The sequence below is a fragment of the Epinephelus fuscoguttatus genome, linkage group LG10 (genome assembly GCF_011397635.1).
Source record: "Epinephelus fuscoguttatus linkage group LG10, E.fuscoguttatus.final_Chr_v1".
Taxonomy (NCBI): Eukaryota; Metazoa; Chordata; class Actinopteri; order Perciformes; family Serranidae; genus Epinephelus; species Epinephelus fuscoguttatus.
The window spans coordinates 940540-964461 of record NC_064761.1 but is presented as its reverse complement, the minus strand read 5'-3'; the positions used below and the strand labels follow the sequence as shown (position 1 = coordinate 964461).

The window sequence follows — 23922 nt, the reverse complement described above, 5'->3', positions numbered from 1 at the left end:
ATTGAGTAAACTCTCATTATGCCTTCACGCGGCGCATTTAAGGGTGAGGAGAGGGGCTCATTTGATTGGTGTGATGTGAATAGGCTGTGTAAAACCCACTCCACGCCTTCTCTCCTCCTTCTTTCCGACTTGTGCCAGTAGGAGGGACGGAGGTGGGATAGAGGAGTAGCTGTGCCAGGATCCAACTGGAGCACCGAGCCCCGGTTTGTTATTCAGGTTAATGTGGGATGAAGCAGCGGGTATATCGGGCAGAGTGAGTGAAGCTGAGTGAAGTGGAGCCTGCGGAAGAAACACCGGGACTGTCTGGATGTAATAGTCTGTGGAGAGGCTGCAGTACTTGGCTGCACAGATTAGGTGAGTGGGGTGGGGGGGTGGGGGGGGGGGGTAGAGGGAGGTGTGGCTCATGACACACTTTGTTTTGGTGTACAGGCAGTGCACAACAGCAAACCTAGCAGTGAAACGATTTTGCTTTTTGCCCCTTTAAACTTTGATCAAACTTCAATAATAACTTTTGGTTGAGCAACAAGATCACAAAGATTACTTCAACATCTGGAAAATTGATGAATGACGGAAGAAAAGAGAAGCATGTCGCTACAGAGTGGCAACACGGAAATCATGCAGGACTTCAGGGGCCAGTTGCACCAACTGGTCTTAAGCCTGGTCTTAAGCTAAGTCAGTCGTAACTTGGCATTCTAAGTCCGATCTAATAGTTGCGCTGGTTGCACCAACAGGGCTTAAGCCTTCCTCTCACTAAGACCGGGCGTAAATCTTACACCTAGTCAAGAGCAGGTGTAAGGTCATTATCAAGCTGCGCTCATGAGCTCTAGAGCGCAGAGAGCGCAACTTGATTATTGCACGTCTCATCCACCGTCTGTATACGAGCGGGCATTTAGACAGGAGAGGGTAATTAGGGACAGAAGCAACTGGACATTGCCTATACAATGACGAGGAGCTGATTGAGAGGTTTCAATTCGGTAGGAGAGATCTGTTTGAACTTACTGAAGAGCTGCAACGCAGCACTACCACCAGCCTTCCCACCAGGCAGGGGAATCCTCCCCAAATATGATTTTTGAATAATGATTTTTTTTTGGAGGAGATGTATTTTTTTGCCTTGCTGAGAAGATCTTTCCACTTCTTCCTCATGTCAGCCTCTCAGGGGCGTCGTTTCAGCAAAAGCTAAGGTATGGCAATATGACATGACGTCACAGAGCTACTGATGATGGAGTTTCAAAAATATTAACTTACATAAAACTTCACTTTGGTCTTTGACCTGTCAAAAGTACATACTATGCTATTGAAAACTGTTTCAAAGGACATGAAGCTGTTTCTCACATTCATAATACCTCATGTCTGCATGTAATGCACGACTTGGTGAGAGCAATGAAAACATTGGACCTATTTCGGTGCATATTTCAGCACCACGGACAGTGAGCGGACGTTTAATTATTATTAGTCATGTGTTTAACTTCACAGTAAATAAATTAATTACAAGCTCATTTCTAGAAGATAACCAAGGGGTTCGGTGTATGAAACACAGTAAAACAAAGCAGCTATTTGCTCAAGGCTTTTATTTTTATTTTATTTTTTTTGCACTGACATGCACCAGGCCATTATTTGGTTACAGTTCCTGTCCAGTATGTTTTTAGTGCAAAAATATTGTATGATGTAGGGGTGAGTTCATGTACAAAAATCTCTAAACATTTAGAGTGGGTCATTGTTTTCGTGTACATGGGTTTCACCACTGGGTGGTGCTATTGCATTATACCAGTAAAGCCCCAGTTATCCGAATACCAACCAAACGGGCCATTTAACCAACAGTTACAGGCCGCCACACCGAAATATCGCCATTCCGACGGTCCACCATCCCGAATTCTGGTCCCTGAGTCCTCACATTAAGCTCTGGCGAGCCTATAGAAGCTGTATTCCCCATGCATGTCAGTGATTTTCATCAGGGACGCACGTGAGTAATTCAGGCTGACATTACCTGTTTTTCAGCTAACTCTTCTGGTAATTTTATTAAAAGGCACGGCATATAGGTCCACAGTAACTTATCATTATTATTATTTATTTTTTTTTTTTAATTAATTAATTTATTTTTTGGGCATTTTTAAGCCTTTAATTGATAGGACAGACAAGTGTGAAAGGGGGAGAGAGAGAGGGAGTGACATGCAGCAAAGGGCCACAGGCTGGATTCGAACCCAGGCCGCTGCGGCAACAGCCTTGTACATGGGGCGCCTGCTCTACCACCAAGCCACCGACACCCCATTATTATTATTATTACTATTGGGTCTTATAAGAGTGGGCTACAATGAGTACCGGGCCATCAAATCACAGCATCCGCGGTGAGAGGACACGGAATTGTGTGCCCATTTACGCACGAAGGTCAAGGCGATCACGGATATTTGATGTAGGAAAGATGTAGCCAGATGTACCTGTTTTAGATACGTGGCTGTCTGTCCGTCCGTCCGTCCGTCCGTCCGTAGCACAAGTCATGTGCACCACTTCACCACCGACCCGTGCGTAAAAGCGCAAACAGTCCCTCAAGGAGGGACAGCCATGAGGCAATGAATGAGGAAATAATCGCCCGGGCGTTTAATCGGACCGGCGTTTAATACACAAAATGGGGTCAACCCCCGGCAGCTATTAGGTGCCCGGCGGCTATTTGCCACCGGGCGACTATTTGGAAATATACGGTAACTCACATAACTCATAACTCGCAGAGCAAAGTGGCGAACAATTTGATTCACTAACACTCGTATTCACTGATGAGCATATTATTGACCTATTTAAGTGCAAGGAAAACAACCAGCCAGTGCGCCTCGAGTAAGATGACTACAGAACCTTTCTTTTTTTTTCTCCTCCCGATTCCTAGGTATAGCAGCTGCCATACCTCGCCATACCTAAATGACGCCTATGCAGCCTCTGAATAAAGGCAGCCAGAATCTGAACACTTACACACACATTGATGTGCCCCGTTATCTCTGCCCATACCGACTGTTTTTTCTTATTTGTGATACGTCTCTGTGCTGGCTGTACAGCTTGATTAATTTTCTAATTTCAGTGTTGGTAAAGTTTTTCGTTGATCCTTCATGTTTTCTTCAAATCTTAAACTGTAAATAAACTGTCAACACAGATGAGAGGGGCTGTCAACTGTCAAGCACGCGGGGTGATTCAGCGGCGCGTCATTTAACATCACCACGCTCCTCTAGACAGGCCGCATTGGGCATTCCGGGGGCATTCACATGGATGCGCACAGCTAAAACCAGCGTAGCTAAGAGCAGGCGTAAGCCCTGTTGGTGCAACCGGCGTAAGTCCACTTCTTAAGACTGGTCTTAACAAAGAGCATCTTAGGAGTTACGACCAGGCGTAGTAAAGACCAGTTGGTGCAACCGGCCCCAGAGCACTGAGCGACAAACTAGAGCAAGTACAAAGCTCCATTAAAAAGGAACTGAATAGTAAGGTGGATGGCCTTAAATCATCCCTGGAGAAACTCGTAAACACACATAAAGAAGAGCTGAAAGCTGAAACTGAAAGCAGAACTAAGCAGATCCAAGACAATATTGACCTGGAAATCGGACACCTGACTGCGCGAATGGATTCATTTGAAGTGGTGATTAATGGTTCAAAAACGAAGGCTGTGACCAGATTCACCCCTGACGTGTCTATTATCATAGCGGAGCTTGAGGCCGAAGTGGATGAGGACCTGTCGGAGAAGGTGCGCACCCTCCTCACTGAGGGTGCCCAATGCCGGTCGTTGCCAGAGCTTGTGGCGGATGGATGCGAGCTCGGGGAAGTAGCCCTGGATAAAAAAATTTGCTAATTTGTTTCCAGGAGACTGTATCCCTTCAGTTTTTGATGGGAACACTCTGATCAATATATGCAAAACCAAAGACATTCTTGAGAGGGGGATGGATCAAGATGGGTATCCTGCAAATCAATTTTTAAATGGTAATCTCACTTTAGAAAAAGTTGCAAGAGCTATTGATAAAGCAAAAAATGGAAAAGCAGCGGGAGTAGAGGGCCTCTATAATGAAGTGCTTAAAACTCCTAAGGTTTTGCCTGCATTGTTTAGTTTATTCCAGACATGTTTTTCATACGGTGTTGTTCCATCTCTCTGGTATAAATCTATTATCAAGCCAATATTTAAGTCTGCTAAAAATGATCCGAGAGTCCCTTTAAACTATAGAGGTATAAGTCTCATGAGTACGGTTTATAAAATATATTCATGTATTCTTAACTATAGGCTTTCACAGTATTTGGAGATGTCTGACTTACTTGTCGAAGAACAGAATGGTTTTAGGAAGCACAGGTCCTGTATTGACCATATCTATACAGTGACCACAGTTATTAGAACAAGAATTAAAGAGAAAAAGAACGACTTATGCATGCTTTATAGACTTCCAAAAGGCTTTCGATTGGGTTAAGAAAGATTTGCTTTTCTTTAAGCTAACCCAGTATGGTGTTGATGGAAAATTTTATAAAGCCATAAAGTCATTATATCAGGCTCCTATAGCGTGTGTCCAAGTGAATGACTCAACTACAGGCTGGTTCCCAACACCATACGGAGTGAAGCAGGGAGATGGTCTATCTCCCACTCTTTTTGCCATATAAGGATTTAGCCCTAGAGAATAAAAACTCTGGACTAGGTGTAACTCTGGACAATGTTGCTTTGGGTTGCTTACTTTATGCAGATGATTTAATTCTTCTGGCAGAGTCAGGAAACACCTTACAGAAGATGTTGAATGTTGTTCAGCTCTGGTGCTCTAAATGGAGGCTTGTGTTCAACCAGACTAAAACCCAGATTATGCACTTCAGAAAAAAGGGTACTGCAAGATCCTCACAGAACTTTCTACTGGGTGATATGCCTTTGGAATTTATTGATTCTTATAGATACCTGGGCTTTACTTTGGATGAATCCATGTCTTATGATGTGGGGCTTGGAATACTTGCAGACTCTGGGGGAAGAGCTGTAGGGTCAATAATTAGTAAAATTAAAATTTGTAAAGATATTGGTTACTCCACATTCTCGCAGCTTTATGAAGCTTTTGTATGTCCAATTCTCACTTATGCAGATAGAGAACGGGGTAACAAGGATGCTAAAAAAAGGTAAATTCTATGTTCTAAGATGTTTCCTCGGGGTACATACATTTGTCCCCAGTCTTGCAATACAGGGAGATATGGGGTGTGAGCCTATGGAAATTGTATGTTTGATCATTGTTTCTGTTATTGAGATAAAGTGTCTTATAAGCCCATAAGCGCTGGGCTTCTTTGAAACATGACACTTAAATAAAGAAATCAAATCAAAAAAATCAATATACATCCAATATCTATCATTAATTTTCTAACTGGTCAATCACTGCAGTCTAAGGTCTGTTTTGTTTTCAGACCAGAGGCAGTTTATAGATGAAATAACATTGCATTTTAACCAAAAGTATGTCTCAAATTAGTTATTCCACTAGTAAGTAGCTGTGTAATTCGTGGGATAACATAAAATGAGCTGGTTATATTATGGATAAAACCCGGACGCGGAGCGGAGGGCTTCTATCCATTCTGTCGGGGTTTATTTCACCTTTTAACAACCTGCAGCTAAGCTCTCGATTTACCGGTCAATCCACGTTCCAACCCTCACCTATGGTCATGAACTCTGGGTAGTGACTGAAAGAACGAGATCGCGAGTGCAAGCAGCCGAAATGAGTTTCCTCTGTAGGGTGGTTGGGCTCAGCCTTAGAGATAGGGTGAGGAGCTCGGACATCCGGGAGGGACTCGGAGTAGAGCCGCTGCTCCTCCACATCGAGAGGAGCCAGTTGAGGTGAGTCAGGCATCTGGTAAGGATGCCTTCCGGGCGCCTCCCTTGAGAGGTTTTCCGGGCATGTCCAACTGGGAGGAGACCTCGGGGCCACCCCAGGACACGCTGGAGGGATTACATTGCCCGGCTGGCCTGGGAACGCCTCGGGGTTCCCTCGGAAGAGCTGACGGAAGTGGCTGGGGAGAGGGCTGTCTGGGCTTCTCTGCTGAGGCTGCTGCCCCCCGCGACCGCGTCTCGTTGCCTTTTTGATTCCCTTTGCGCTTTCTTGCTGACAAGGATTCCGTCTCCTGTGATGCTGCATATGCATGATCCTGCATTATGCTCAAAGAGTGGGACTGTTATGCTGCAGTAGTGCCGGGGTAGTAGCGAAGCGCCTCTTGCTCCTCTCCTTCAGCTTCTCAGTCACGCAGTGCTGGCCTGGCTCCCCACAAAAAAAGCTGAAGGCGGTGCTGTATGTCCCTTGCTGGTGGATGTATTCTCAAGATGGCGAAACGTTATGGAACCCCCCAGATGACTTGCCCGTACAATGTACAAACAATTTTTTGCCAATAAACAACTGAAAATGTTACACAATGTCCCTTTAAAGAAATTCCCATAAGGTGTTCTTGAGATATTGTGTTCACTCGAATCAGACAGATGCAAGGTCACACTGACCGTGATCTCTGACCACAAAATCTAATGAGTTTACCATTGAGTTAAGTGAAAGTCTGTGCCAAATTTGAAGAAATTCATTTCAGGCATTCTTGAAATACCGTGTTCACAAGGATGGGACGGACGGACAGACGGACAACCTAAAAAAAACAAGTGTACTTGGAAACACATGTGGCCTAGACTACTGCAAGATACTTGATTTTGACAAAGGTCTAAGTTCTACCATTTAAACTGGCAACAACTGCAGTCCATGTTAAATTGTGATAAAGGTGATGTTTGCTGCAATTAGACTTTGACTTCTGCTCTCAGCACATCAGAACTATAGGACTAAGCTTCACCTCCATTATTAAAGAGATTATCCTGGAACAACCACTATTTACTCAAATGATTTAACTGGCAATGTTGCTTTATGGAAAACCCTCAGCATGCTTAACTTAAGCATGCATAAAGTGGTCAACAGTGTTATATGATTAATTGTGTTACATCTTTACAGCTGCATGGTCTTAGGTATCTTCCTTACTCTCCATTCTGCTCACTGCCATGACAAGTCACTTTGAGCCCAGTCATGGTGAAGTTGTGAAATCATCTGTGTGAACTCTGTAAGGTGGGACTGTGACGATACCGAAGTGTTCGCTCTAGCCTCACAGTTAACAATGTAATATAGAAGCTCCACCATCTGACTCAGGGCATCCAGAAATGACCTTCACTTACAAGGGCGTTTTGACAGCAGGTCAGTTTCCAGCAAGTATTTTCTCCTTTCTACTATGTCGCTGCCTTAAAACCATCAGTGGTTGTATTTTTCCTTTAAGCAGACTTATGAAAATATTGCCCAGCACTCAGTGTCACTGTCACAGTGGGCACTGTCAACTTGCCATACATGCAACTCTCTCAGTTAACCTAGTTAATTCTCACTAATCCTGCCTCTGCACCACACCTGCCTGCCAGCCTATCACCTGTCCACACATCTCCCACTCCTGCCAGTCCACCACACCCACCTCATCAAACCAACTGCTCTCACCTGTGGATCATTGCCTCCTGCCAGTATAAAGACTCCAGCTTCACAGACTTTTCTTGAAAAATTGTTCTTTGTCATACTCATGCAAGACTTCCAGCGTTTATTCCCAGACTGCTTCCTTGTTGCAGTCATCCAATTCTCTATAGTGAGTTCACCTGTTGTAAAAAGAAAAAGCCTGATTTCCTGTGCTGTGGATTACCTCACCACGCGGCTGTACATTCTGCTGTTGCGTGTGCACCGCAGGATCCACTCATCATTGCCATTTTCAAGACCCTCACTGCCTACAGTCCACTCCACTCAGGTGTGTTGGCTTCTCCTGTGTGTAGTCCTGGTTCTGGACTCCCTGCTCGTCAGACATTGCCTTCTGACTACTTCCTCACCGTTGCACACATTTAAACTGTTTGCCATTTGTGTGCATCCAGCAAACGCCACTGACTCACCTGCTCTCTGCTTCGGCGTGCCACTTCAAGCACTTTGGATTGAACCTATGTCTTGAAAGGTTCCAGGCCAAAATGTTGACTGTTTTTTTTCTTTCTTTGGTGCTGCTATTGGGTTCAGACCCCACCTATGATAGTCACCCTTGAGGTAGTCTGAGTGGGTGGAAGTTCGCTGCATAGACCACCTCTGGTTGTCATAGTCTACAAACGTCCTTTACTAACTTTTGCGGTGTTTGATCTTGCGGGGATGTAGCCATTTTTCTGCCAAGGTTCGCGTCCTGCAGGCGATATTTTTGTGGGCGTGTTACACCAAAACCTGTTTCCCCCCGGCAATATTTTTGCAAGTGCACCGTTGCTGTGGCACCGCCAAGAATGATTGTGATTGGTTGAAAGAAATAAAAAAAAGGGACATTTTTTCTCCAATCTTAAAGTGAGAGTCAGCGCAGCCAGACCTTTCTTTTCTTGAGAAAGGTCTGGTGAGTGAGACTACCCTTGAGGATAAAGTTTAAAGGTGAATGCTGGCACAGCCCTCTCAAAGCCATTACATGTAAAGGAGGGTTTATAAGATATGTGTGTTTGTGAATTTGGGTTTAAAATGCTGAAGAACACACTCGTGAAAAATGTGATCCCTAGTAGACAAAGACTGAAATCCAGTAAAGAAATGAAAACGTGAAGAGTGAATAATGATGAGAGTCTAACCTGAGGTAGAAGACTGATTTGGTTGTACGCTCCTGATAGACAAACATGTTCTTCCTGTTGACCACACAGAAAGAGTTCAGGACAGAGCGCAGGGCCTGGATCGCTACCATAGGGAGATAAAAAATATATTGACAAATTTAGCATGTTTGCAAAATATATCTATTTAATTTAAGCAGACGATCATGACTATATTCAAACAAAAAGACATTACTGCTTATCGAGTAATGTCGATAAGCAGGCAAACGATTTTACATCTCAACAAGAAGAGGAAGAGGGTTTGCTTGCCTTTTCATTTACATTTGACAGGCTAGGTGAGATAATATTCAGCTTTAATGATGTTTTTTTTCTTACTGTAACAGAAAATGTGAGCTTTAAATGAGTGCTTCTGAACTGTAAATAACTCCATGTGTCAATAGTGATGGCCCTCTTGTAATGATGGACTGGACCCTGTGTTATGTCTTATGTCTCTTTTTACCACCCTGTTTCTGTATTTACTTTGTATTTTTATAATCTATTTCCTGTAAATATATAATTGAGTATTTGTAATTCATCTTCTGTAAACAGAAAAATAAGGAAGAGCAGAACAAAGCTTAAATGTTACATATGAAACCATTTTTTCTGAGTCATCTTGAGCAGTTCTATAAAGTGAATACGCTAACTTTAATACCTAGGATTCTGGTTTTCTGCTAACTACCAATTTGCTCAGATAGATTTGTTGTCATGATGGATGTCAACCTGTGTTTTTATTTATTTATTTTTTTTTAATAAAACCAATAACTCAGATCTAGTACTCACCCCTGGATACCCCCATGTTAGGTCCCATCTTGAGGCGTGGGTGAATGTGGATGACTGTGCTCCACACTACGTCACAGGCAAAATGTCCAGGGATGAACTGCATGGTGGCTGCAAGATAGTCTCTGGCCTGGTAGCTCTCATCTGTGTTGTAATCTGTGTGGGCAGGCCAAAATATAAAAAAAAATATAAAGGTGAGGGCATGTGAGACATCAAAGAAGAAATTAAAGGGTCTGTTGACACAATTGAATCAAAACTTCCTTTTACCTCTAAAATCTTATACTGACAGGTCTAAAACACAGAAATCTCAAAACCTACAGAAATAAACCCAAAACTATCTGTATCTGCTTCTGACTCACCATCAGAGGTGTTGAGCCTCTGCCTGTAGAGAGATTCATTCTTCCAGATGTCTTCCTCACTCTCAGCCACCAGCAGAGAGTTACATACATGGCTGTCATGTAGGTCCTGCAGCAACATGCGCTACATATACACACAAACAAAGGAATCATTTCACAAGCAACTACACTTTCTATATATATATATATACAAATATATAAATATATATATATATATAGGATTTTGTTGATGTGTGTGTTGGTTAGAATAAAGATGTATTTCTAACAAAAAATAGTGAGATTTGATAGTTCAGTATCGCAAAGAACTTTGTAAGGGTTTATGGGTAAGACACAAATGCTGAAAACATCGGTCTGTAATGGTTCGTGTACTTGCACAACACTGTCACAGTCCAGTGCACACAGCTGCACGCAGAACACAGCATTCTGCAATACAAGAGATCTGCCCAGAAACTTTTTTTTTCCCCAAAAATTTGTTTTATTAGTTTGTGTCTCTTCAGTGCCAGTCCTGGTTCTTTGTATCTTGTATGGATGGCATATAGAGTGGTTAGAGGCAAGTAAGAGAGGAAAGTTGAAATTCAAAATATTTTCTGAACTGGGCCCACATCCCAGAGTGTGACACACAGTTTGGTTAGTGATCCATCTGTGGGGTGCAGAGATACATTATGAGATGACTTCAGTTCCATGGCCACCCATCCTGGACAGTTGGGTTGGAGACACAAATGTGACTAGAATATGAGACATGTTAGTTGCACGTAATTAAATAACAAAAAATGGAGAGTCTCCATGTGTACAACAAGATTACCGAGTCCAACAAAAAAAAAAAAAAAAAATTACAAGGTATCATCATTTGTATACTGTAGAACTACTGCTTCCAACAGAGGATACAGACCGAGGGGACCAGCAGGTCAGAATTTGTTCATCCTGAGTTAGCAATTTAATACAATTTAATACAGTTTTCTTTAGAGACTTTTGTATTTCCTTATGACAGAGACACCACAGTAGGTAAACTGATGGGATCCAATATGGAATGCTTGAATAGTGTAACTTCAGTGCTTCCTTATTTATTGAAAATCTCACTCTTGTGTTATTTTACATTGTAGACAGAAAAAGAACAAAATGCATTAAGTAGCAAGACTGTAGCTGGTAGGAAAACAGTTGGGTGCAAAACTTATACTAACAGGTAATTGGTGTAGAGCGATACCAATGTCAGTGTCAATGCTCAATGCCCCCCCTGCAAATACCAGAAATGCTCTGGCAACCATAAACTGCAATGACCAGAGGCTGATGGGTAAGGTCTAAAAGCAACAGACCTAAGGGTTCATTACATTCTCTTTATGTACGAACATAGATTTGTTCGTTTCAAACGTCACTGCCCTCATGCATCCTTTTATGTTGGCATACAACCATTAGATGGGACTAGAGGGCAGAGTCAAAAGTTTCACAACAACAAATGTGGCGTTGATGGAAGAGGTCCTAATATTGCGTCTGTCTTTGACACTTGCAGTGCTGTCTGTTCGTAATAGGTGAAAAGAAACGTTTCCTTGTGCATTTGGGTGTTTTGTTTTTGTGTTTTTTGTTAAGAACTGAATCGATATAAAGCAAATAAAAAAACTTAAACACTAAATCAACTGAGTGGATAGAAGTCTGAACTAATGTACATGTTTTTTCAGGTTCAGTATTCCTGTTATTTTAAATTTTAATTTCCTCATTTGCATATGTTGTTTCTATTCCTGTGCTCTTTTTAAGACTGCCATGTAGTGGCAAGGTAATGTCATTCGTACAATTTTCCTAAACATTTGCAATAGGGGCATTTCAATACACATGCTCATATGGAGCCATTCTGTTTGAGGCTCTCTTCAGAACTGCCTTAATTCTTCATGGCATAGATTCAACAAGGTGCGGGAAAAGTTCCTCAGAGATTTTGGTTCATATTGACAAGACAGCATCATGCAGTTGCTGCAGATTTGTCAGCTGTACATCCATGATGCAAATCTCTCTTTCCACCACATCCCAAAGGTGCTATACTGGATTGAGATCTGGTGACTATGGAGACCACTGGAGTACAGTGGTCTCCACATCCCAAAGGTGCTATACTGGATTGAGATCTGGTGACTATGGAGACCACTGGAGTACAGTGAACTGTCATGTTCAAGAAACCAGGTTAAAATGATTTGAGCTTTGTGACATAATGCGTTATCCTGCTGGAAGTAGCTATAAGAAGATGGGCACATTGTGGTCATAAAGGGATGGACACAGTCAGCAAAAATAATCAGGTAGCCACTCAACTGGTAACTCATCAGACCAGGCAACGTTTTTCCAATATTCTATTGTCCAGTTTTGGTGAGCCCGTGCAAACTGCAGCCTCAGTTTCCTGTTCTAAGCTGACAGGAGTAAGACCCGGTGTGGTCCTCTGCTTTGTAGCCCATCTGCTTCAAGGTTCAACGCGTTGTTCGTTCAGAGAAAGCCTTCTGCATACCCTTCTTATAACAGGTGGTTATTTGAGTAACTGTTGCCTCTCTATCATCTTGAACCAGTCTGGCCATTCTCCTCTGACCTCTGGTATCAACAAGATATTTTCGCCCAGAGAACTGCCGCTCACTGCCGCTCACTGGATATTTTCTCTTTTTTGGACCATCCTCTGTAAACCCTAGAGATGGTTGTGACTGAAAATCCCAGTAGATCAGCAATTTCTGAAACACTCTGACCAGCCTGTCTGGCACTAACAACCATGCCACGTTCAAAGTCACTTAAATCACTTTTCTTCTCTATTCTGATGCTCGGTTTGAACTTCAGCAGGTTGTCTTGAACAAATGCACTGAATTGCTGCCACATGATTTACTGATTAGCTATTTGCATTTAAGAGCAGTTGAACAAGTGTACCTAATAAAGTGGCCAGTGAGTGTATAATGTCCTCAGTGCCACTGCGCTCAACAAGGCAGCCCACAGGACGGAACAGGCAACATGCTGTCTGCCCCTCCCATCCCAAAACACTAACACACTAAGCTAGCTAATTGCAAGATGGTTAGTAGACCAGAAATAGAGGAGCCTCCAATAACCGCTTGGTCTGGTGTTAAGAGATACTTCTGTGAATCATGAGAATGATGGTAAGAGAGAGTGGTGAATAAAAACACACCGAGCCAAGAAGTAATTACTGGATAGCTACAGGCCCTCCTTGGCAGCTAATGTTTTTGAAAGACAAAATATTTGTGATGTAGTGTGCTGAGTCCTGCAGGAGCTACCTGATTGACTATTCTGCAGATTTCACCGATTTTCCTGACCACCATTTGATGCAAGTGTAAGTATTCAGGCAGTTCCTGCTCTTCTTCCTTCTTCTCCAACTCCTCAGCACTGACCTCTTTGCCTTCTGTGAAGCACCTGCAGCAATATGACAAATCATAAGAAACTTGACAATGACCAGCTGTGATCCAGCATCTAAGAATCCATCTAAGGGACTGTGCTGAATGTTTGACTGGGACTTTTATTACTGTTGTTAGAGTTTTAATGAAGCTTCCTACAGGCAGTCTCACCAAGGAGAAAGCACCTTCCTTTGAAAGTGAATGACATCACTATTTTACAGAACGTTTAAACTGAAATCAATGTTGACATCTCATAATTTATCGTTGCAGCTGAATAGAGGATGACTTTGCAGGAAACTTGATACATTTCTTTTTACTTGTAAGCCTTGGTACAGAATAGAACAGAATAAGCAAAAAAGTGTTACTCTGAGAATCCTGGACCAGGTAGGAACCTCGAAGTGTTTGATAAATAGGGGCAACAGACTACACAGAGGTGCTTGGATTATTGTCTTAGGTTTGTCTGACCTGGAATGGGAGTAGACTTTTACTCTATCCTGGTGGATCTTGACAATGAGCCAGAAGTCGGGCATTAGTGGTGACTGACACTCCTGTTCATCCAGGGTGGGGCTCTCACACTCAGAGTCACTGCTCCCACCATCGTAACCTTTAAACACACAGGGGCAAAACAAGAAAAGAGGCAACATTATGGTGTCACTATTTAAGTCATGCCAAGTGTGTAAACCTTGGTGACAGGACAGCTCCCCATCTCTCAACAGGATTTATTACTGTCTTTCAAACTTTCAAACTCTACCAACAACCATAAAAAGCACCACCAACACTTGCAAAATAGACATAAGGGCCAAATTAAGCACAAATATAACAGAGCTAACAGAGAGGATTGGAAACGTTCACACATATGTCAGTTTTAATAGTAAAAAGTATAATAAAATAATTTTTAATGCTCGTGTTTTATTTCTTAGTGGAACTTTTTTCAATGTCAAACATTATTTTCAATGTCAAAATATAATGATACTGTCCTGGCTCCATAATCCGACAGTACCATAACACCACTGAAACTTACTGTATCACCACACCACTTGATACTGAGTGACTGTCATACAAGCGATATTGGCTGGCAGTATTTTATACTGTTATATCTAAGCTTGGTACAGAGGCATCTCAGCTGTTTTCAAGAACATTTGGTCATTTTGGTTCAAGTCAGTGCTTTATTAGGGTGTTCTTCTACCAACCTTACTTTCATTTTCATGCAGTGTATTTTATTAAAATGTTGACTATGGTCATAGCTGTTGTGTCTAATTTTGTTTTGTATATCTGGACATGTCTTCAATCTCTCTTGAAACTGGATTTTGTTTTCTACTGTCACATAATCACATAACGTTGCCTGTTATTTTATTTACATCAAAATTTCATTTCATAAATTATTACAGGCATTAAAGATAAACATAGGGATTGTAAATGTGAAGGTATTGCACCTTGTGTGCGATTGCAGTGATCAGAGCGTGAGACGTTTTAGAGGAGAGCTTGAGGAGAGACGGATAGAGTAGAAAAGAAAAATCATGTCATCAATGTCAGAGCCCGCCCTCCCTATAAGCGAATTAAGTAGCTGCTTAGGGTCCCGCGGCCACTAGGGGGCCCCCAGATGGATGCACAGTAAACTGAATTGACTGATTGTCCCACCTCTGCGCAGACCTGGCAACCCCTTTATTTACAATGAACTGCAGCCTACATGTCTATAGGGCAGCATGTGAGGATCCTCATGTTTGTTTGATCCAAAAAACTGGCAACGATGAGTATTGATGCAACGTCAATGGTCAACATACATAACGTGACCTGTAGCAGGGAGGGGACCCTACGGACCAGGGGGCAGGTGCTGTTCACTGAACAGAGCATGCAGAGTACTGTCTACGAAGATGTCGAAGCAGGCATATCCCTCAGGAGCGGAGAAGAGGAAGAAAAAAAAAAAGGTCGAAGAGGCAAACAAATAAGCTCGTTTGTCACTTACCAGAATGGGTGATTAGTTAAGTATGTGCAATATGTGTGGCTTTAGGCCATGGGGGTAGGTCGGTCTCAGCCTGAACAGATAAAATAGAGCGGTCACCCTGTGGGCCCATCACCCACAGCGACAGAAATCGGGGTCAGGTGCATTGTGTGCCGGGCAGCAAGCAGGGGCGGGCCCCCGGCGTGCTGATCCCTGGTGTCGTGGACTGGGAACGTGGAATGTCACCTCTCTGGTGTGGAAGGAGCCGGAGCTCGTGCGGGAGGTGGCGTGATACTGACTTCAACGCTCACATGGGCAATGACGGAGAAACCCGGAGGGGGTTAATTGGGAGGAACGGCCTGCCTGATCTGAACCCGAGTGGTGTTTTGTTATTGGACTTCTGTGCGAGTCATGGACTGGCCATAACGAACACCATGTTCGAGCACAGGGAGGTTCATAAGTGTACCTGGCACCAGAACACCCTAGGCCAAAGATCAATGATTGACCTTGTGGTTGTATCATCAGATCTGTGGCCGTGTGTCTTATACACTCGGGTGAAGAGAGGTGCAGAGTTGTCAACTGATCACCACCTGGTGGTGAGTTGGATCAGATGTTGGGGGAGGCTGACAGACAGAAAGGGGTCAGTTGAGGTGGTTCAGGCATCTGACCAGGATGCCTCCTGGGCGCCTCGCGCTGGATGTGTCCCGGGCACGTCCCACTGGTAGGAAGCCCTGGGGTAGGCCCAGAACACACTGGAGGGATTACATATCTCGTCTGGCCTGGGAATGCCTGGGGTGCTTTGCTCGGCCTGCTGCCCCCGCGACCCGGCCTCGGGTAAGCGGATGAAAATGGATGGATTGATGGATGGTATAGATCATAGTTTTATTAATACTGCTTACATCTTGCTGTTTTTGCCTGTTTGCCTTGTTATGTGCTTTTGTCTGTGGTTACATGCTTGCTCTGTGCTCATGTGCCTTTCTATTGACATGCCATCAATGCATCTTTTATCTGTGCATATGTGTTTCTGTGCTTTTGTATGTTATTTTGTCTTTCTCCTATATACTTACACATTCAACCTGCCAGGGACTGCAGATGAAAATTAGCCTGTATGACTAGATCTGGCACATTTACGCAACTTAAGTGATCATGTTCATTAATGTGCACTGTTCCTTTCAAAATAAAATAAGCATAAACATAAAAGATAAAATCTACTATGTATTGAAAATGTGTACCAGCAGCTGCATGATGCTGAGCTTCAGCCAAGCTGGTGAGTTGAAGTTGCAGGATAGTTTCAGAATTCACTAAAATGTGTACTCAAAAGCACAGGCTATTTAAATCATTAGAGGTGTTTGTCCACAGGTAAAAGAAATAGACAGACTCTCTAAATCATCTGGCTACAAGCTGGCTATGCTGCAAAATACATTTTGGTCTTAAGGGCTTTGAATGAGGAAGCAAATCTGTGTTGTAGGGATAGGGATTATTTTGCTAGTCAGTGTGCTGCGCAGTGTGAGCCTGGGGACGTTTTGGTCCCCAGATTTTGCTGTGGAGTGAGTGTTCTTTTTTTTTTTAAGATTTTTTTGGGCCATTTTGCCTTTAATGGACAGGACAGGTAAGCTTGAAGGGGGGAGAGAGAGGGGGGGGGATTACATGCAGCAAAGGGCCACAGGCTGGATTCGAATCCGGGCCGCTGCGGCAACAGCCTTGTACATGGGGTGCCTGCTCTACCACTAAGCAAGAAACTTTCCACACTAAGGCTCCGAGGTAGCATTATCTTGTCTGCTTGGAAGTGGTGAATTTACAGCTCACAGATACTTAATATGACACAGTCTTTGGTTTTTGTTTGATATTTAGTTTAAAATAATGTTGTGGCACATTTCCGATCCCTTATTAGCGCTGTGAGTTTGTTTACTACATTACATGAATACTGCACTGTCACACTGAACCCCGTTCAAACTCTTTAACTTTATAAAAAAAAAAAAAAACAAATCATTGAATATTCATATTAAACTTCCCAATCTGATTCAACTGATATCATTTTTGTGGGGTACAGCCCTAATTTTGTTTAAGTGTGAAACTAACAAGCTGATGAGAACTGAGCTAACATTAAGGGATTTAATACTTGTCACAACCACTTAATTCTTCAAACATCATTCATCTTTGTGCAACACTTACCCTGCATGTCTGAGTCCAGGCTGCCCTGGCTGGAGACAACACTCTGAACTCGGCTCGGCCTGAGTTTGCCACAGCCTGAGGAAAGACCATTCGACATTTCAGTCAGGAGATTCAGAGTCGGTGGAATGACAGTATTAAATCACAAACAAAAGATGAGCTCTGCCTGATTACACACCCTCAGAGCCTGACTGGTTCATGTACAAATCTGTCAGTGGTGAGTGTCATCTGCCACATTGGAGAGGAGGAAACAACCTAGAGGCAGACATGTGATAAAGGTTCAAGCTCAACCTGACCTGGTTGCTGTGTTGGCATCCACCGCTATTTGCCATCAGCACTCTTTGCTAAACAAACAGTTCCATATACACTGAATAGATGTTGGCCACGGAATAGATAAGGTGTGAAGGGGGATTTGGGGACAGTTATAACTACCTGGAAATATTTTCCCCCATTGGAACTGTTAATGCTAATTTAATATTTATCTACTGTTTAAAGTTAAGTATCTTCCTCTAACAGTAAAAGGTTTTTCCTAAATATCAATATTGTATTAAAGGTGAAATCCTGTGGCAGTAAGGTCTCCATCAGAAAACCTGAGAAAATTGAATTATTTGAAATGAGTTATATGTGAAATACTTTAATTTCTCCTTCCTGTCAAGAAAAATATAAAAGAAGGAAAGCATAAGACGTCAGCATTTGAGGAACAGGGCGAGCAAGTAACACTTCAACCCATCATATCTTTGTTGTTTCACCTTTAACTGAGAAAAAAAAAAAAAATACTTCCACTGGATTAAAAAGCACATATTACATGGTGTTGACTGATGTATTTATCTAAATATATGTGTTTGTTTTCCTTGTTAGTGGTCTCCAAACAGATCGTGACTCTGTCCAGCAGCTGCATCTCAAGCTCCTGTTTGCTCCAAGATAGCTTAAGTTAAATCATGATACATAGGCAAATGGTATGACCTGTTATCACTGACCAGATTGCAATCATAACCAGTTCAGTTCTTAATGACATCTTAATATTATTCTGGCTGGACTTAATGATATGGTCTGTCAGTTTGGTAAATATCTGCTAAATATCATATGCCTCTATCATTATGTTGTAAGCCCCTATACACTCTAAACCAGAGGTCTTCAACAGGGGATCCGCGACCCCTAGGGGGTCCGTGGAGGTACTGCAGATGGGGTCATGACATTTTTGGTTGATTAGATAATTTTTTATATTTTTTAATTTTTTTTTCCCCCATTCGTTTTCCACAAATTATAATGTCTTTAAATACACATTAACATTAATCCAACATATTGTAGCAAATGGATAAATGGAGGCAGAATATGTTATCTTTCAGTCAGAAATGCAAACATTCAGCGACACACAGGAGCTCTTTCAAACTGGGCACCACTTTGCTCACAGCACGAGACTAGCCTTGACCTGTCCCCTCCAAGCCTCCTGCACACAAAGAGGAGGACCCACCCCACACGCTGCTGTGCCAATCACGCGGTCGCATGTTACATGCTGGCTCTATCAGGTTCCCCATGATTGGCCAAGAGCCTATTCAGTCCCCAGCTGGCTAAGATCCCAGACACAAGGATACACACTGCAGTATTATTTGAAAAGAACATACCTTTGTAAAAAAAAAATAAATAAATAATAAAACAAATAAATGAAGAAATGACATTTACTTCAACCACGAATCCTTGTGCAATAACCAAGTGTGCTTCTCACCCACGGGATTGCACTTAAATTAAATAAATTAATAGGCTACCATTCAAGCAGTTTTCCCCTGTAATATTATTGTGATTGCAAAGGACTACATTTAAACTTTGCATTGACCAGAGCAGCAATGTTGCCGTATGAGCGTATTAAGATTTCTAATTCTAATGGGGTGAAAAACACAGCCCTCCTCTTCCCCGTTGCCATGGTGACTCATCGAATCAGGGCTCCATTGATGCTGGCTTTTTATAGTCGTGGTGCACGCGCTTAACTCCAGGTGAAACTACTCCGAGTTGATTAAACTGATTCAAATCAGCTGTGCTGGAACCGGAAACTCAGAGTTTCCTATCTCAGAGTAGATCAACTCAGAGTTCAGGATTAGACTCAGAGGTTGCTGAACCTGCTTTGTGCAACACACACTGCCGCCGGCGTGGCGCTGTGGCCATCAAGGGCCGCCCCCCAACACACACTGGCAGCGGCGCGCAGCGACACCGTCAACATGTATTTCCCACCCCAGCCCTCTAGGTGGCTGTACCTACACTAGTTGCCAACGGTTGCCAACTGCTAGTAACAGAAGAAGAAGAGGAAAAACTTTGAGGCAACAACAACTTGAATTTCACGGATGAGTTTCTTATCAAAATTGTCTTATTAAAAATTTGAAACAAACGGACCCCTGCTTCACATCTTGCACGTCTCGCAAAGAACTCCATTCTCGCTTGAAAAAGAAAAAATATCGCCGAGTTTCACCGGTGGCGTTCGCATGTCTGTTTGTATGTACTCCGACAGCCACTTCACCTTAAACGACACACGTTTTTTCTTAAGATTTCGGACGAAATAGCCCACACATTTAGCCATAGCTACGATGCTATGGCTAACGGCTAACAACAAATATGACAGCAGCGAATACTCAACATAATGCCATTGATTGGCTGTCAAACTAAACAACCGTTGCAGGTATTGGCTGGGCAGTGCCTGGTGGGCATGTTTTTCTAATCATCACTGACTGACAGTTCACTGTCATCTGTCACTCATTGCACAGACAAACGCCCACAGTGGAGTAATGTCACGTATTTACTGTTCAAGTCATAGGACAGCGCATATGAGAAAAAAATAAAAATAAAAACTCGTCAGGGATATTTGAGCGCGCAACTTTTATGTCATCTGCGCAAAGAGGTGGGGAGCAGTGCGCAATTGCGCAGTAAAACAGCTTTTAGAGGGTCAGAGATATTGAATGAAGGAGATACCCAACTGTAGGCTTATCCAATGTTAAGAAAACGGTTACTCTTCCTGTCTCCTAAGTGGGCGTGGTTAGCTCTCCCTCCAATCAGAGCCTGTTCTCCCTCAAGATCACGAGATCTCGCGAGAACTTGTTTTCTGAGACGGACAGGGCTCAAACAAAGTTAACTTTCTCTTGATCTGTGCAGATGAAAAATGCAGCTTTTGTGTCAGAAAATTGGGAAGATGTGTGGCTTGTGGAAAATGAACCCAATATTTACTTTAGTGACTACAGGGCGAAAGAATTGACCATAAATTGTGTGATCACGTTCATTTTCCTCATTGACGACAATATATTCAGAGCTGCCGCAAGTCTCCTATGGGGACGTGGCGCCGACGTCACTGAATCAGGAAGTGAGCTGAGTTGGGTATCTCGCTTTATCCAATATCTCTGGAACAGTGATGGACACAGTCTCCATTCAGAAACAACGCAGCAGATGACGCACGCCTGACAGTGACGGAGGAGGATCAGCTCATCGAACTATCCTCTGACAGTATGTTCAAAAACATATATGAAATTAAACCACTCACCTCCTTCTGGATCTCTTGCCAGAGGGACTTTCCACAGTTGGCAGCAAAAGCTATGATGACCCTTTTGCCCTTTGCAAGAACATATCTTTGCGAAAGTGGATTTTCCTCACTCATCTACCTGGCAATAGCACTAATAGGCCATCACTCACTTTTGTTTCCACAGTTATGTTTAAAATAGAAACGTCAATTTGAATAGCTTGCATGATTGATTATCATGCTATTGACAGACAGTGTTGATATTGGCATTGGTATCAGTTGACAAGATATGTTTATAAATGGCAGTGGCAAGGCCACCCTACTCACTGTACCTTGTACATGTTTAAAATAAAAACATGAATATATGAACCTGTGTATTATTTGAATAGCTTAGTATTGGATGCACAACAACAAGGTGCGTTTATACATGGTAGTAGGCCCAGTTTAATATAAAACACAATTTAATATAAAATATATACTGTAGGGGGTCCCTGCTCCAACCCTCCATCAGTTTGGAGGTCCTTGGCCTGAAAAATATTGAAGACCTCTGCTCTAAACCATTAACATTTGAATAGGCCCCTTACCAAAATTAAATATTTATCACAGATTTATGACTAGAAAATTTGACACACAGTATTTAATAATTAATAATTACTGTCTGCCATTACTGTCTAGCACACAAGTCAGCGATCAAGCTAGAGAGGCCGTAGTATTTGCTGTCACTCACCAACAATACAGCTCTCTGTCTGTTTCTTTACATCTTCACCAGAATTATTACTTACTAACATTAACAGTTCATATAATGTAGGGTGTCTCAACAGAGGAATTGCTGGCTAATGGTAGCTAAACAGCTTAACAAGTGCAAATGCTAGCTTGATTTACTCCTAAACACAGTAAGAACACTGGCAAGTGATGAAGGTCCACATTTATAACAATGTGGTGATTAGTGCCACCTCCTGACAATAATAGAAAACATTTTCCAACATTAGTCCTCCTGAATATTATTACGCTGCAAACAGCAGATAGCATTTAGCTATCATGGAGCTAAGGAGCTTGAGATGCGGCTGCTGAACAGAGTCATGATCTGTTTAGAGACCAATTACAAGAAAAACAAACGCACATATTTAGATAAAAGACAATAGTAAGCACCACATCCTGTGTTTTAGAATTTTTATGAAACGATTTTTCAGTCCAAGGTGAAACAACAAAGATATGATGGGTTATAGGCTTACAGGATATAAAGCTGTGTGAGTCATTGGCCTCTAGTTTCGCATACCGGGCGAGGCGGAGGCGCAGCGCACCTGCACTTTGCCAACTGGATGTGGCCAGGCGGATTTTGCAAGTTTGGCACACCGTGCGCCCTGGCGCAGCTACTCCTCTTTCCCACCTCCGTCCCTCCTACCTGCACAAGTCAGAAAGAGGGAGGAGAGAAGGCGTGGAGTGGGTTTTACACACATCACACCAATCAAATGAGCCCCTCTCCTCACCCTTAAATGCGCCGCGCGAAGGCGTGATGAGAGTTTACTCAATTCGCCATGGCAGAAGAGAGCAGCAGCGTCAGACGGCCAAACTTCTCTCAGGAGGAAACTGATGTTTTGGTTCGGGAGGTCCAAGCTCACAGTGTTTGAATATACAGAACTGCGAGCAGACCTCCACGGGCTGATGATGCAAAGGTAGCCTGGGAGGAGGTCACCACAATTGTAAATCAATGTTGCGTTTCTCTCGTGCGCGCAACTCTGTTTCTTTTCTTTTGACTTTTCTAAGATGACAGATGCTGAATATATACTCCCTATCTGATGCTGTGGCTGTTTGTGGTTGGCTGAGAGGGATGTGAACTCATTAGTCTGCAGCTGTGTTAATCAAATCAGGTTGGGTTTCCATTACACATGCCAAACAGTACCAACCCCCTTTGATTTGACATCAGATGTGACGGGACAGTCGATATACAGATACATTTATGTGCTGATTGCAGATAGTTGCATTGAATAGTGGTTTTTGTGGCTATTTATTGCATCGTTAATGTGCCTGACATTCTGGAAACCTGCCTGTGAGGTTTTGGTGACGTGTGCGCACTGTCCGCCGGTCAGCCAAACTTCCACTTACACCGGCTGCGCTCCGCCTGCGCTGACAGTAGACCTAGTTTCAGCTGGCGAGCTTTTAGTGCACCTTCGGCAAAGCCTTTTGGCACGAAACTGTCACTGCGCCAAGCTAGATCTGTCGACACCTCCCCCTGCTGAGCCGCCACACCCATCTCAGCGCACCTCGGTCTGCCAAACTACCAAACTGAGCGTGCCTCGGATTGCGCCGCTCGAAACTAGCTCTGCGCGGGGTTCGCCACCCTGCGTCGCCCTGTACTGCACCGGGAAACTAGAGCCCATGGTCTTAATTTAATTCTCCCCTAAAAACGGAATTCTATCAAAAAGCATGATCTGATTTTATCTGAGCTGTCTATTTTATTGCTATCTTATTAATTTTAATTATTGTTTATTATCTTGATGTGACTTCTAGCCTTTTTGTATTTCTTTTATTATAGAGACATTTTAGTTTTCCACTCTCCTTGTGTTTTAAATGTATTTAGTTTTATTATAAAGCACTTTGTAATAGAGGTCGACCGATATGGCCTTTAGGCCAATTATGCCGATGCCAATATTGAGAGAGAGCAGGGTGGCCGATGGCCGATATCACTTTTTTCTCCCCCATCTTATAAAACACAATATTTTGTCGTTACAGGTCTCCTGTCCCTCGCCTCAAGCCCAGGCTTCACCTGCTCTCTGCCTCCTGAATTGTGCTTTTGGATCTAGGACTGAATATGATAACAAATGACATGCCGCCGTGGAATCAATATAAGTCATCATGTTATAAGGTGAAACGTTTCACCGTGTAACACTATAAATAGTATGTCCTACTATTAAATGGAGAAACTTCTGTCCCTCCGTCCGTCTGTCTGTCATCATCTGTTTTCCTCCTCACTGCTTTGACTTACTTCTCTGAACTTGCACATAGGCTTTCATCTTGGTCATGCGCAGACAGCCACAATGCCGTTTTTGCATTTTTCCCACATTTCTACTGTTCATATCGGCGTTTTTTTGTCCACTACCCATTCATATTGTGAGCACCATTAGCAGCGCGAACTGCGCATGCGCAGGTCATGTGCAGACAGCCACGATGCCGTTTTTGCATTTTTCCCACATTTCTACTGTTTATACTCG

The 23922-nt window shown here is 42.9% G+C and overlaps 1 protein-coding gene across 1 annotated transcript in view; it reads right to left on the bottom strand.

Annotated features, from left to right (window-relative positions):
- The window catches only part of szt2 (SZT2 subunit of KICSTOR complex), a 461751-nt gene that overhangs the window by 266573 nt on the left and 171256 nt on the right, over positions 1 to 23922 (bottom strand). Inside the window, exons 39-44 of the mRNA XM_049588526.1 lie at positions 17224 to 17298; positions 13578 to 13716; positions 12996 to 13131; positions 9760 to 9880; positions 9404 to 9556; positions 8609 to 8711 (exon numbers count right to left, since the gene is read on the bottom strand). Coding sequence (XP_049444483.1) covers positions 8609 to 8711; positions 9404 to 9556; positions 9760 to 9880; positions 12996 to 13131; positions 13578 to 13716; positions 17224 to 17298 — 727 coding nt within the window. The remainder of the gene's footprint in view (positions 1 to 8608; positions 8712 to 9403; positions 9557 to 9759; positions 9881 to 12995; positions 13132 to 13577; positions 13717 to 17223; positions 17299 to 23922) is intronic.